At 30.9% G+C, this 14,697-nt stretch overlaps 1 protein-coding gene across 1 annotated transcript; it reads left to right on the top strand.

The window, feature by feature from the left end:
* The first annotated feature begins 303 nt into the window (after positions 1–303).
* Positions 304–10,625, top strand: LOC123697280. The gene is made up of 6 exons (XM_045643747.1): positions 304–501; positions 5,327–5,490; positions 6,713–6,929; positions 9,545–9,672; positions 9,964–10,147; positions 10,522–10,625. Exons 1-6 carry the CDS (start codon positions 390–392, stop codon positions 10,572–10,574), a joined length of 858 nt encoding a protein of 285 aa, XP_045499703.1. The 5' UTR covers positions 304–389; the 3' UTR covers positions 10,575–10,625.
* The last annotated feature ends 4,072 nt before the right edge of the window (positions 10,626–14,697 follow it).

Below are 14,697 nucleotides of genomic sequence, written 5' to 3'. Positions count from 1 at the left end.
GTAAAGAATATTTTGAAAGATATTTTGCAAAATACTTGCTCTTAATAATTACGATTTTTAACGCTCACATTTTTGAATAAACATGATTTAAAAAATTTAGTAAAGAAAATACTTTGTTGTGTTGTACACAATATCAAAAAATTCATATAATAATAAAACATTTGCCAAAATTGTATAAACAAACCTTATGGTTTAAAGTCATCTCTATCATTCAACCCTTGAGTAAGTTTAGGAAGAAACATAACAATTTAATTATAACATATTTAGATTTTATAAAAATTGTATAACATAATATTTCGTTTACCAGCTCTTATTGTCCACTACCTACTCAAAAAGTATCCATTTACATTTTGATTATTTTCTATTTGCTGTAATACATCACAAGGAAAATGTACATATTCATTTTCCTGGAAAACTCATTCCTTCTCAATTTCCATGGAATATTTGTGGTTTCTTTAAACGCGAAAAACTATCTTCGATTCCAATACAGAAACCTTACAGGTAATAAGTTGTATAGTAAAAGTATTTTAATATATATTAGCAGATATAAATAGAGATAATTTTTCCCATACATATATGTTGCAGATGTTGCCTTAATCAATGTTAATTGAAGCCAATTACTTAAGTCAAGAACGACTGTAAAGGGACTATTATAATTGCACTCAACTTTTAATGGCGAACATAAAAAACGCATTTGCCTAACGAAAACTTGATAAATACATATTAAAGCTTTGTGATTTAAGTTCTTAATTTTTTATAGTAATGAAAATTTTGTTAATAAATAGGTTGAATATTTTATAAAATGGCTGAATCAATTATTTTAAGAAAAAGTAATTCTTTAAGTGTTTCTCGATGTTTAGATAGGCTTTATCCTACTACTATTATAAAGGCGAAAGTTTGTAAGTATATGGATGTATGGATGTTTGTTACTCTTTCACGTAAAAACTACTGAACCGATTACAATGAAATTTAGCACACATATAGAGGGTAACTTGGATTAACACATAGGATAGGTTTTATCCCGGAAATCCCACGGGAACGGGAACTATACGGGTTTTTCTTTGAAAACGGGGGCGAAGCCGCGGGCGGAAAGCTAGTATTTTGAATATAATTATGTATATGTATATTTTACTTGTAATAATATTTTGGTGTTTTGATAAATTCGGTATTGTAATAAAATAATATGTAATGGCATTGTAGGTCTTTAGTAATCTGATAAGGGACAGTACATAGTTTCGTTTCACATATACTTACATATTTAATTGCGGGATTATCTTTTTGGATTTACTTGGATAGCCTTAGCCTTTAAGATCAAATCAATTATCAATGCGGGTTAAAGAAAGTCGACATTTTATATTCTTAAAAGCCACCAAGCAACGGAAGATTTTATTAACTACGAACAATGATTGCAATTACTTGAATCAATAACCAGACATCTAATTATAAGACGTATCCTGCTTTAATTCAAAGCCAAGCGGGTATCAGAGCTTTTAGATTGTCAAACGGAGACGTTGATTATTATACAAGCAAAGGGAATGCCTTAACCACAACACTAGTTCAATGTTTCTCTTCAATTGATAATAGAAAATAACCTTTAATAATGCATGGATAAGGTATATAGTAATCACATATGTAAAGCAACTCATTGTCTATCTATACTAATATTATAAAGCTCAAGAGTTTGTTTGTTTGAATGCGCTAATCTCAGGAACCGAAAAGGTCCGATTTGAGTAATTCTTTGGGTGTTAGATAGTGATAAAATATACATATAAATAACTTTCAGCCCGCGGCTTCACCCGCTCTGTCTAAGACCTAATAAATTATAAAGTAAAACCTTCCTCTTGAATCAATCTATCTATTAAAAAACCTCATCAAAATCCGTTGCGTAGTTTTAAAGATTTAAGCATACATAAGGACAGAGTATTTGTTTTTTTATTAAGTAGTGATTAGATATACTTAGCAGTACTTTGACAAAAACACACTTTTTTGCATCTTTGTCTCTTACAATTATATATAACTAGCGGTCCGCCCCGGCTTCGCCCGTGGTACATATTAACGTTTTCTCTACATAAGAACCATCCTCGTACTTCAAGGAATATAATAAAAAAAGAATTATCGAAATCGGTTCAGCCGTTCTCGAGTTATGGAATTACAACGAAAAGTGGCATTGATTTTTATATATTAGAGATTTTTATATATTAGATTGCGTAGGTACTTATATTTAACCACGACAATAATTATTTTAATTCGAAACTCGACTGTATAGTAAAACAAACACTACGATACATTATTCGAATTGCAATTAATTGTAATTAATTAATTTCACGCGATACATTATCGTCGAGTAGTGTGAGTTTATTGAATTTTGGAGAGCCTTGTGATAAAATATATCTAGATACCCTATATTGCCTAGGCAGTATAGGAATATATATTATTAACATTGCATAGGAACGTAGCAACTCATTGTGAATAGCAGATTTTATTACTATCCTAAATGTGGTAAAAGATTACCACGGTATAAAAATACAGAACCCTACTTCTTTGTCTCATATCAAAAGTGGAAACTAAATCAAAGCCGCGTCTCCTAAAGCAATTAGCAAGTACAAGGCAATATGCTGTATTAAATTTTGTACAAGTTTAATATTATATACCAATTTGCCGTTTTTACTGAACTCATAAGGTACATTAGTTATAATGGGTCATCTCAAGGATTGTTATCTCAAGGATTGTTATCTCAAGGATTGTTATATCTTCCATGTTTATCTAAAACTCTAAAGTATTAAAACCATCACTTTTAATTAAACTGCTACCATTTAGTCATCTATTAATGGTTGTACTATCAACATGCGACGTCCTAAATATGATACATTAAAGTATTAAGAGCGAGCAACGCATCCAATTCAGCATATTAAGAAATTTTCAAGTAGTTATTACTCAGCTATGTTGGTTCTTAGAGTCGCTTTTGAAATATTTGCGTTTATTTAATATGGTTAAATCATGATATGGAGAAGATGTAGTTACAATTTATATTTACTATATGTTTTTAAGCAAAGAAAAGAAAGAGAGCTAAAAGTACTTCAATATTTATTTATAACTAGTTGTCCGCCCCGGCTTTGCCCGTGGTACATATTTCGCAATAAAAAGTAGCCTATGTCCTTTCTCGGGTATTAAAATATCTCCATACCAAATTTCATGCAAATTGGTTCAGTAGTTTATGCGTGATTGAGTAACAGACAGACAGACAGACAGATTTACTTTCGCATTTATAATATTAGTATGGATAATAAGTAGAGACTCTACTCTAGAGAAACAAGAGAAATAAATAATTTTCCCTATCTATTTTACAAAAAAAAACGACGTGTGGCACTCGGGGACTGCGCCGCGGTAATGCTATTGCATGCTATGCGTGAGGTTTTTTCGTTACGGAATTTCTCGATTCGGTCCCCGCGCTCAAGGCCCGCGATAGAAGCTATGCAATAGCTTAAAAATAAACAACGCACATTTAGGTAGATAAATATTACATTTGAATGTGGAAAGTGATCCTATCTTTGGGAAATTTCAAACAAGATTTCTATATTCATCCCTTACTTATAAATTTCATATTCATCAGTTCAACGATATTTATTTAGAAAAACTAGTATAACATTGTTTTTTTTAATAATATCTACGTTTATACGAATACAAATAATATTTAAAAATACAATTCAGATATTAAAAACGTATCAACAATTTAATTTCTAAATCTGTATCAAACAAATAAAAGACAAAAGTATTAATAAAAGTAATGAAATACCATCATGTCTGTGACTTTAATAATTTGACTAATTTAAAAAAATGAAATACAGTCGATGCGCCCGCTTGAGTTCAATAACCTATGATATAAGTGGGGTGCTATATTAGTAAAGTCAGATGAACAAACAAGCTTCGATTAAAATTGATATTAAAGCTATAGATAAAAAAACATTTTAATCTGAATGTAAATGTTTTGTGTCTATCATATTTGTTCAAATATTTATTTTCCTAATACATATTTCAAAATTATTGTGGATGAATGAAATACTCTAAAATATAAAAGTTGATTCAATTAAAATAATTATATTCAATCAACTGAAAGGACAATGGAAATAAAATGTTCAACCTTTGCACTTCTAAAAATGTAATATAATATGTACTTACGTCTTACATACACAAATATATTCAATTTATTCAATCAAAGACAAAATACAAATATCTGAATTACATGTTACAAATTCAATCAAACATTCATAAACTTTTTAAAAATACACTACGAATCGAGTTCATTATTTTTGATTCCATTCGCTAAAATAAAGGCGCGGCCACACAACGCGTGACAGTGTATTGTAACAATATTATGTTCACATATTTTATGCCAACACATTTGCATAATTAATTATTTAATCCACTCCCCGCCGGTTCAACGATTTACTTATGTAAATAAAGCTCTTTCTAAAATGCAAGGGATGCTAAGCCATACTTAGGGTTTAATTTTTAAAAATTAATTGCTTGACTTTTGGAGGCAATGTACAGTGTAGGATGTAATTAGATTAGGCAACACATTGGCTGTAATTTAAATAATATACTTAAATGTAAAACAATATTATGTTACTGATAAAAATTTAAACTTTCGATGTCTCTCTATCTAATGTATTAGATACTAGCAGTCCGCCCCGGCTTCGCCCGTGGTACCTACATATTTACGTTTTCTCTACATAAGAACCATCCTCGTACTTCAAGGAATATAATAAAAAAAGAATTAAAGAAATCGGTTCAGCTGTTCTAAAGTTATGCGCTTACCAACACATTTTGGGATTCATTTTTATATTATAAAGATTATGAACGGGGCTTGACTTTGTATATGCTTAATTATAGATAGGTACCTATTAGAGTCTGTTTTCTTGTATAATGTAAGTAATTAGTAGTTTCCAAAGTACCTAATTTTGGAAACTAATGTACCTACAATACAATCCTACCCTATTAATACCTAGAATAAATGCAAAAGTTTGTGAGGAGGGTTGTATATGTATGTAATAATATATGTAACCTACTTAGTTTACTTTTTCACGGGAAAATCCCTGAACGTATACTAAATACTGAAATAGCTACAATTTGTAAATTTAAAAGATACAAATGCGTCTGCGGTTTCGTCCGCGGGTGTAAACACGCGGCACATACCTATAATAGTTAGGTACTTATATTTGCATAGACCTTCAACATTTACTCACATTTCAAAATATGTAAAAATTGGATCAATATATTCCCATCCCACGTGTAAATACAAATGTAAACAATTGCATATCCATTACAGTTGGAGTATTTACGAGTCAGGCTATAGATGTGAATGTCATCGGAGAATGGAAAGCCGATCTGGGCTGGGAGGTGACCTGCGGTTGGCAGACCTTGCCCAACGACACGCTGCAGTCCGTAAGATTGTACAATAATGGCCAGCAGTTCATGATATTTAGACCAGAAGTAAGTAGAAGATGACTTTTATAGATTGTTATTTCATATTTTTAAAGAGGCGACAGACGCGTTACTTAATGGCAGGGGAACAGCGTCGCAAATAAAAGTGTGTAAGCGACACCAACTTCTAAAGCCATTGAGCATTTGTCATCTTCGCTATTACTTAAAGAAAGAGTATTCTGAGTAAATTCATATAAAAAATATATCTCTAGGTCGAAAACTTCATAAGTTATAACAATTTTTTACCAAATTGTTCTCTTCAAATGTCTATGACATTTGAAATTTCCACTTTCGATATGTACAACACCACGAAAATTACTAGTGTATTGCCAACCCTTTAGAGATACGCTCATATACCTAATATAGGTTTCTTAAATTATTTTTGCAATATAGAAAGAAGAAAAGTTTGTTATCGGTGAAGTGACTTATAAAATAATATAAAAATATACCTCGTTAGATACAGTAACTGGTATTTCATGGTTAATGAAATGGATACTTACTACATAATATTTAATTATGAAGATACCTATAGGTGTGGAAATATGAACACACTCTTCTTTGGCTAATTGGCTAAAAATAAACAAATAGCCAAGGTAGCCGATATCAATTACGTCGAAGACACAATCCATTCTCAGATTTCATTGTTTTCTTCTTAGCAAATAAATCATAATTAATACCCAATTAGACAAACACGCATCAATAATTAATTACTCACAATTAGTTATATAAACATAAAAAGCTAAATTGCTCGAGAGCTTTAAATATAATGACTCCAACTTTATTCCGGCAAAAGAAACATTTTCTAATTGAGTTCTTTTGTAGCGTCTTTGGGGCCATCATTTATTCACTTTTTAAGTGCCTAATACGTCTCATCCGTCTTCCACTGTCGGTTCCTGTTTATTGTAAGAGGGTATGATAGTCTAAATAGATGGGATGCCCACAATTAAGCATTTAAATTGAGCATTTAGCTGGCGGTTTGGAAGTCACGCGTGATACGATAGAGTAATAGAGTAAATGTAATTTGGGCACGGTTTTTTGTTTTATTTATTTAATAGATTATAGAAGACCTTTCATATTTTTCCAAAACCTAAAAAATATTATAAAATATTATAGTATGCAACTGGTTCCTAGGTAAGTTAATATAAAAATAAAAGTCATACATAATTATAATTCATTTATTACCAAAATATTTACAATTTTTTATGTCTTAACCTGTATTTAAAACTTTCAGAAGCACGGGACCTCTCGAAGCGAAGTATTCCGAACACCAGAGAACTTTATGAACGTAGATTGCACCACTACAGCAGACAGGGGTCAGCAAGGAAAGTGTACTCTGATCCTCGAACCTTACCAACCCCCGGTGTATGACTTCACATATACGTGTGAAGTTAGCGGCGAGCGACCGATGTTTAGGATGGGCAAGAAAGACTTTTACGTCAGGGTTTTAGGTAAGTAAATTATCATTACTCTTAAATAACCTGTCAGAGGCCTGTAAAGGAAAGTGTACCCTCATCCTGGAACCTTACCAACCACCCGTGTATGACTTCACATACTTACCTACCTACACGAGTGAAGTTAGCGGCGAGCGACCTATGTTTAGAATGGGCAAGAAAGACTATTATGTTAGGGTTTTAGGTAAGTTCATCATGAAAGGCGATTAAAATATCTCAAATATAGCAGTTTTATTATTAGACATTGTTAGCTATAACTCTTTCATAAACTTATGACTCTTTTTAGCTTCTAATTGCATTTACAGATAAATAAGGCGCTGTAAAAAATGCACGCTCTATATCCATAAAATTTCCCTATAGGTAACTTCTACACAATATTTTGTAAATCTCATAAACGAATCATCCAGGTCCGTCATCTTCTATAACTATTAAGTAGGTACTACAAGTAATTTACCTTTTATATTCGATTATATAATAGAACCAATAAATAGGTAATTAACTGGCATTTTACCCTCATGTATGAATAGTTCTCTTTCCGTTTCATCATCATTTCTCTGCAATAACAATTGCACTCCTACATTACCCCTTAGTTAATCCATCATTCAAGCTAGACGGCTGTCTCGATTCACATTTTACCAACTCAGTATTAGAGATGGCTTTTATTTCTTGCATGAATGAAATATTTCTAGCATATAATGTATATTCAAATAAACCTAAGTACATTTAGAAACTCTAACGCTCTAGAATTACAACAAAACAATTAACAAATGTAATACATACCTGTAACTATAACTATGTTCCTAAGTATTAAAATTTGTTTGCGCTTGAAGTTAAAAATAAGCAATGGCGCAAAGCCGCGTCATTTTCTATTTCACATTAAAAATAATAAAATGTTGTGTGGTTTTATGAAACCACGGTAAAAGTGAAACTGTTCGAACGGTTCCGAACACTGCTTTGTGTAGCGCATGTCGCGTGACGGTCGGCTGCCGAGTAGGTATACCTACTCGGCAGCCGACCGTCACGCGACATGCGCTACACAGACCAAAAAGTTTGAGACGATGTAATAAAAGTTTCACTTTAAAAACGAACTGTCATAATGTAACTTCATATTGTAACATCTCGTGAATATAACCACTTGTACTCTTTGTTTTATTATTTAATTCTACCAAGTAAACAGAAGAAAGTAGCAATATACTTTAACATTAACAAAATTGTACTATCATGGAGCGATAGGTATACTTACATAATTTCTCTAGCTTTCGATTACATAGCATAAAATAATTTGGAAGAATTAAAAGACTTTTAAAAGCAAGTTCTAAAGAGGCTACAAAAAATACCGGTAACTAGTAACAGGATATTTTCGTATATTTTAGCCAAATTTTAAATGAAAGGGCGCATAACTCTACGGAATTATTTTGTTTTAAATTTAAAGTTAAAAACAACTTAGCAACAGAAGATAATACCTATCATCTACTTCCTATATTTTTATGGAACCCAAATTTCATCATAAATTATATAAGAGCATGTTCATAAATACCTAGGTAATCAGGTCAACACCTGATTATTCGGATAAAATTGAATAATTCGAATCAACTCAATAAAATTTAGTGTAACGTTATACAATTAGCTCACTTATTTAGTACCACAAACCATAGGCTATTGATTTAATGTATTGTGGTCAGCTCGATACAAATCACACGGTATTTACCGCAAATTCATAGAACATTGGTGTTAAATCGTGCTGCAGAATATTAATTTAATACTTGACTTTTTTACGAAAATGACAATAGGTTTGTTGCGGTATGTCATATATTCCGTGCTCATGTAACTTTAACTTTTACCAAATATTCAAGAGAAGATAACTTATAAGCCTTAACATATTTTGATACTAAGAAAACATATAGGAATGACTGTATTAAAAAAGAGAATAATCTAACTATTACTTTCTTTCTTTCTCTCAACTAGTAGCACTAATTCGTCTAATTTAACGAAACTTGGTTAAAATTTAAATATAGAAAGGTACCTACCTGCCTAGGTTCTATACATGTTCTATATCCACAGAAATAATATACCGAATAGTGTATCTTTAGACGATAGCAATTAATTTTACCGTGATCTGTATTTTCCAATTTTACTGCTTTCCCCTACAAACTTTATCAAGCAAGGCTTAACGAAATATCCATAAAAATTTCCCTATTTCACTCTTGGGTCTTAACTGCACTTTACTTGTATGAGTAAACGTCTCTCGGGCGCTATCAACGGTGTAACCTATTTCTAAACTGTAGGCCAACTTATCTTTTCGTTCATCACATTGAATTCAGTTCAACGCTACCGAAAAACCACACGAGGTCAAGACAAGACCTTCCATTTAAAGAAACTCATATTCAGGCAATCTAAATGTACTTTGGGAAGGGAATCGGAATAAAAGAGCTTATAATATTTAGTTGAAACTTGTAGATTGAATAATAAATAGAAAGAGGTTAAACCTTTAATTCCGTGAAAAGCCTTAGATATTAGAATATAATAGGTAATAATATATTTAAAAAAAGAACATATCAGTAAGTTGTAAAATTTAACCAATTGATTACTAATTTAATCAAAACCATTCACAGTGCCACCATCAGACGCCGTGTTGCACGTGAAAGCTCCAGAAAACCCATCATCTCCAATCGTGACTATAAACTGTTCGTCTACTGGCCTCCCAGCGCCATCTTTGTCTTGGACCGTTGGTGGTGATAAGGTATGGCGGGAAAATTAGCTGATCTTATAGTACTATTAGAATTTTCTAGTAATTAATAATGGGGGTGTATTTCGATACATAGTCATAATATACCTACTATACCTTAGTCATAAAAAACCTACTTTATCTTTGGAAATAATAGTTATTTTCTAGGCTCTAACGATTTCCCCACTTTTAGCAGATATACTTACTGATTTTAATTGTCTGAGAGAAATTCCATACCTACTAAAATACTCTATACACACATAAATATAGCCCTAAACACTATCAAAATAAATAACAAAATTGCAGGTCCAAGCAGATTTCACCAAACGCGATTGGAACGCAACATCAAAACTCTGGCAGTCCTGGTCCACACTATCCTTCACTCGGTCTGGTGACTCCAATACAGCTACATGCTTACCTGAAGTTAAATCTAATAATGAGACAATTAAGGGAAAACCCGCTGTGTATAATTCTGCTGGAAGTTTGTATGGTAATTACATATTGATATTTTTCTCTTAAATTGCCCTATAATGTATAAGTATAATACTATAATAATACAAAGTTAAATAATTTGTTTGTTTGAACGCGCTAATCTCAAAAACTACTGAGCCGATTTCGAAAATTCTTTCACCGTTGGATAATATGTAGGTACGGTATCTCTGCGTGCTATAGGGTATACTGGGCGGGCATTAGTTATGTAGTTTTAATTTATTCACGAATGCTATGTTCAGTACCGGATTGTAAAAGACAATTCCGAAATATTGATCTTAATTTATGGATTTGAAATTACTAATTAGGTGAGTTCTTACTTCTAATAAATGCAAAATAATTGAAAAATTCTATATAATGTATCTATTTTTACAGGTATCATAAAATTAACAGTCTTCACCATGATGATCCTGCACCGATTAAGCTGATAAAAAGGAATTTCAAAAATGGAAGTTACTTAATAAAACACGTTTTCCAGTTATTGTTTTTATTTCCATAGTACATCGTTGTAAACGATTTCAGTTGAAGTTACATGGGTTACCAAATAAATGGCAATACAGAAACAATTAGAATGATATTTGGTAAGAGACAATCCAATGTAACTGCAACTTTATTATTGCAAAGCAAAATAGAGAAAGATAGATTATAGAAAATTATCGTTGTGGTAAAAATAAGTAATTCGGTTCGTAATATTCCCTTCTATTGCCTTTTTGAAAGGAAGAAAAAATAATTGGCATAGTAAGTATATTAGTTCAGGATACATCGCCCACTTTTGCAAGTGACTACTATCAAGCTAATTTTCCGTTTGTAGCTTTATTTTGATGAGATGCCCAATAATTTCGTGTACAAAAGTCTCGATTGTGGTAGCTAACAGAGATAACAAGGATAAAAATTTTTGATTTGATGGTTCTCAAATATTTATTACTAACTGAATTTTTTTTTGTTCAATCTCAAGATAATTACCTAAATTATTCGAAAAAATATTTGTCCTACAAAATCTATGGTTTGTTCAAAGAGTCCCCCTTTCCAAAGTGTATCGATAACGAGGTCATCATAAATGATTACTAACAAGCTGATTTTTTTGTTTTCACTTAGTTAATGTTTATATAATTCAACAGACATATTGTCCTACAAATTGCGTAATAAATATTTGAGAACCATCAAATCAAAAAAATTTATCCTTGTTATCTCTGTTAGCTACCACAATCGAGAGTTTCGTACACGAAATTATTCGGTGTCTCATCAAAATAAAGCTACAAACGGAAAATCAGCTTGATAGTAGTCACTTGCAAAAATGGGCGATGTATCCTGAACTATATTCAAAAGTGCTTGTCAATTTTTATGATAGAAAAATCGGTACAAATTTCACGTTTTCATTATTATTAAAGTTCCTCTGTGTTGCTTTGCTATAATGTCTTTATACATTTTTCATACTTTCGCGCTCATATTTCTTAAAATAAATGTACAAGTAATATAAGAAATTGCATCATGTCTTCCGAAATTTAACGATAAAACGTTGCACTTCTCAAATTTTACTTTTTTTCTATTCTGATTGTATTTTGATTCATCTTGTAAAATATTTAAATAAGAATTAGTTAGAGTGAGAAATTCTTCGCCTCAGTATTGCTTTATTCGATTTTAACTAGTAAGATTAGGAGGAACAGAAATATAAGACCGTCCAAATCATCAAAAAGACATCTGAATTACAATATGTGAATACTCATTATTATTTATTGCATGGCTATTATTTAAAAAATAATCTTAAAAAATGTAAATGTGCAGTAGAAATTTATAATCCCACCGAATTCGAATGTAACTTAATTTATACAAATTTACTGAGCGCGAAAGTACATTTACAATTATTTGGCATTTTTATATTGTTAAAGTGTACAGTACATCGTCTCAAACTTTTTGGTCTGTGTAGCGCATGTCGCGTGACGTACGATAATTATCGTACAAATACGATAATTATCGTAAGTTTCACTTTTACCGACATTTACATTTTTTACACAATATGACTGTGACTATAGAATTATACATACATTGTATATCGAACACCAACAACACAAAATAGAAACTATATATACAATAGAAAATGTATGTGCGTTATTCGTAGCGATTTAAAATAATTGTTACTATACAAAATGTAAATAATAAATATTTTTTGGACGAAACACGTAATGTTTATTTAATTAATATCCTTGTAATGAGAAATTCATTTCTACCTAATATTTATTGACTAGAGTTTACTACCGATCTAAATTCGAAGGAACGATAAACTTGCGTTACATTCATTACACGATAATATATTATGAAGATGCTGGTTGCAGAGCTTGACCGACCGTCATTGCGTACCGTCGGTCCTGACGATACGCATCAACAATGTGTATGACTATGACACTAATGCGCATGACAATACGTGTGCGTATGGTCGGTCTAGCTATGAACGGTTTTATGAATTTCCATACATATGACAAGCGCGACTGACGTACGCACTGATGGTCGGTCAAGCTCTGCAACCAGCCTTATTGAAGTTATACAATTAAGGATATAGTTTGATATAAGTTCCGTTGTATGGTAGGTCAGCTTAAAGATTATTTATTGATGTTTGAGTCAATTCAATTTGGTAGTTTTACATGATTTAAGATTTTAGCTGTCCTCAATATTTAAAAGAAATTACTGACGTACTAGAGGTAGAGCGCACGAGCAACTTTTGTCTCCGCAACTATTTTGTCTCTCCCATCAATTTGTATGTAGAGTTGCGTCGCTTCGTGCGCGCACTTTCATACTAGCCCATGGATGGGAGAGACAAAATAGTTGCGGAGACAAAGTTGCTCGTGCGCACTAGCTCTTATTATCAACAATTACTTTAAATAATTTAATAAAGTGGTCGCAAATTCCTTCTTCATTGTGAAGATTCATTATAGTAATATCTATAAGTTATGATGAATTTACAATTAAAAAAACATATTCCTTTGAGGACCAAAACTCATATAAGTAATTGATTAATTAGTTATTAGATAAAACAGTTGAAGAAGATTTTGTTGAACGTATCTTCAGCCAACCTATCTTCCTTATCAATTTCGTAAATTCAATTCATGAATTGTATTTATAATATTTACATTCACCTTTTAAATGAGACATTCAATATTATGTTCATAATAATATGTATTAATATATAGATACATAATAAAAATATTAAATGCATTATGACAATCGATTCGAGCATTTGTAAATGGATCGCATAAACCAAACTTCATACCCGTATTAGAAATATAGGTAAGAAAATTGAACAGTTTTTAAGTATATTGAAAAAAAAAGTTTCTTCAAGACCTTATTTTATTACATTTACTCTGTATTTTCTATTCAACTATTTTAAATTATTGTGATTATTCAATACATTTGGATTAAACTATTTTATTCGAGAGTAACTTGAAGATACGACAATATCGTCGTTTATTTTACACAATTTTATTACGCACTAATTAGAAATTTATATTCCACTCATTAAGATGTCCATCTTAATTTATAAAATTAATGTTTTTAATTAAGGACAATTATTAAGCCTTCTATACAAAAAGAAAATGAGCACCAGTAAGCTGCGCATGCGCTTGCTGTTCCAAAGAAAATAAATGAAATTTTTCAAATCTCTAAATATTTATATACCAGAGTAAAATCAAATATTTATTAAGCCCCAATAATTTACCTAGCATATAACCGGTAATTTAATTTTACCGGTTAAAAATCGGTTTTAAATCAACCAATGACAGCTCAAAACATAAGTGACGTAAATGTCACTATGTATCAATGATTTGATATTTATAATGAATGAAAACTACTTTATTATCACAGTACCTTCTTTCTATACCTTTCTCTGTCGCACCTGTATATATAATCCATACTTCGGGTTAAAAAATCCCTTAAAATTTTACGCATTTTCTCTTATATTATCATTCTTTTACAAGTCTTTCGTTTTCCAAACCTCACCTTTCGAATTAAAACTGATCTAAGTTAGCTAGCCGTTGGACTAGTAGTCTTTTAAGACAAAACATTAAAATTAAAAGTACAACTTTTAATGAAAGTACCACATTTTGTGCGTCACGCTTACCAAAAGATTTATATTATAGTTATTATTTACTATATAACGCTTTTGATAGATTACAAATACTTAAAAATTAAAAAAATAAATGTAACGGAATGTATAGATTATTTTTTGGTATATTTTGTGACTAGATCATAAAATTAATATCATCTCAGACCATATACTAAATCATGAGTGTTCATTCTAAATTAGGTCTGTATTCATAAGTTCAATCTTTATTCTTTAAAATTGTATGAGATGTCACTATATAGATATCTTTTTAACTATTATTACGACAAAAATCATCCTTTGATTTTGTTAATTCGTTAATTTCGGAATAGATATAACTGTTTTAATTACAAACCGAGGGTAGTTTTGAAAACTGTGATATGATAGTATTTTTAGCAATTTCACATGAATTTAAGAAGCAATATAATCAAATTAAAAAAGTTATAGATTATAATTCCAAG

This window comes from Colias croceus, chromosome 14 (genome assembly GCF_905220415.1).
Source record: "Colias croceus chromosome 14, ilColCroc2.1".
NCBI lineage: Eukaryota > Metazoa > Arthropoda > Insecta > Lepidoptera > Pieridae > Colias > Colias croceus.
Note: the sequence above shows the minus strand (reverse complement) of the source record. Positions and strands in the feature narration are given on the sequence as shown.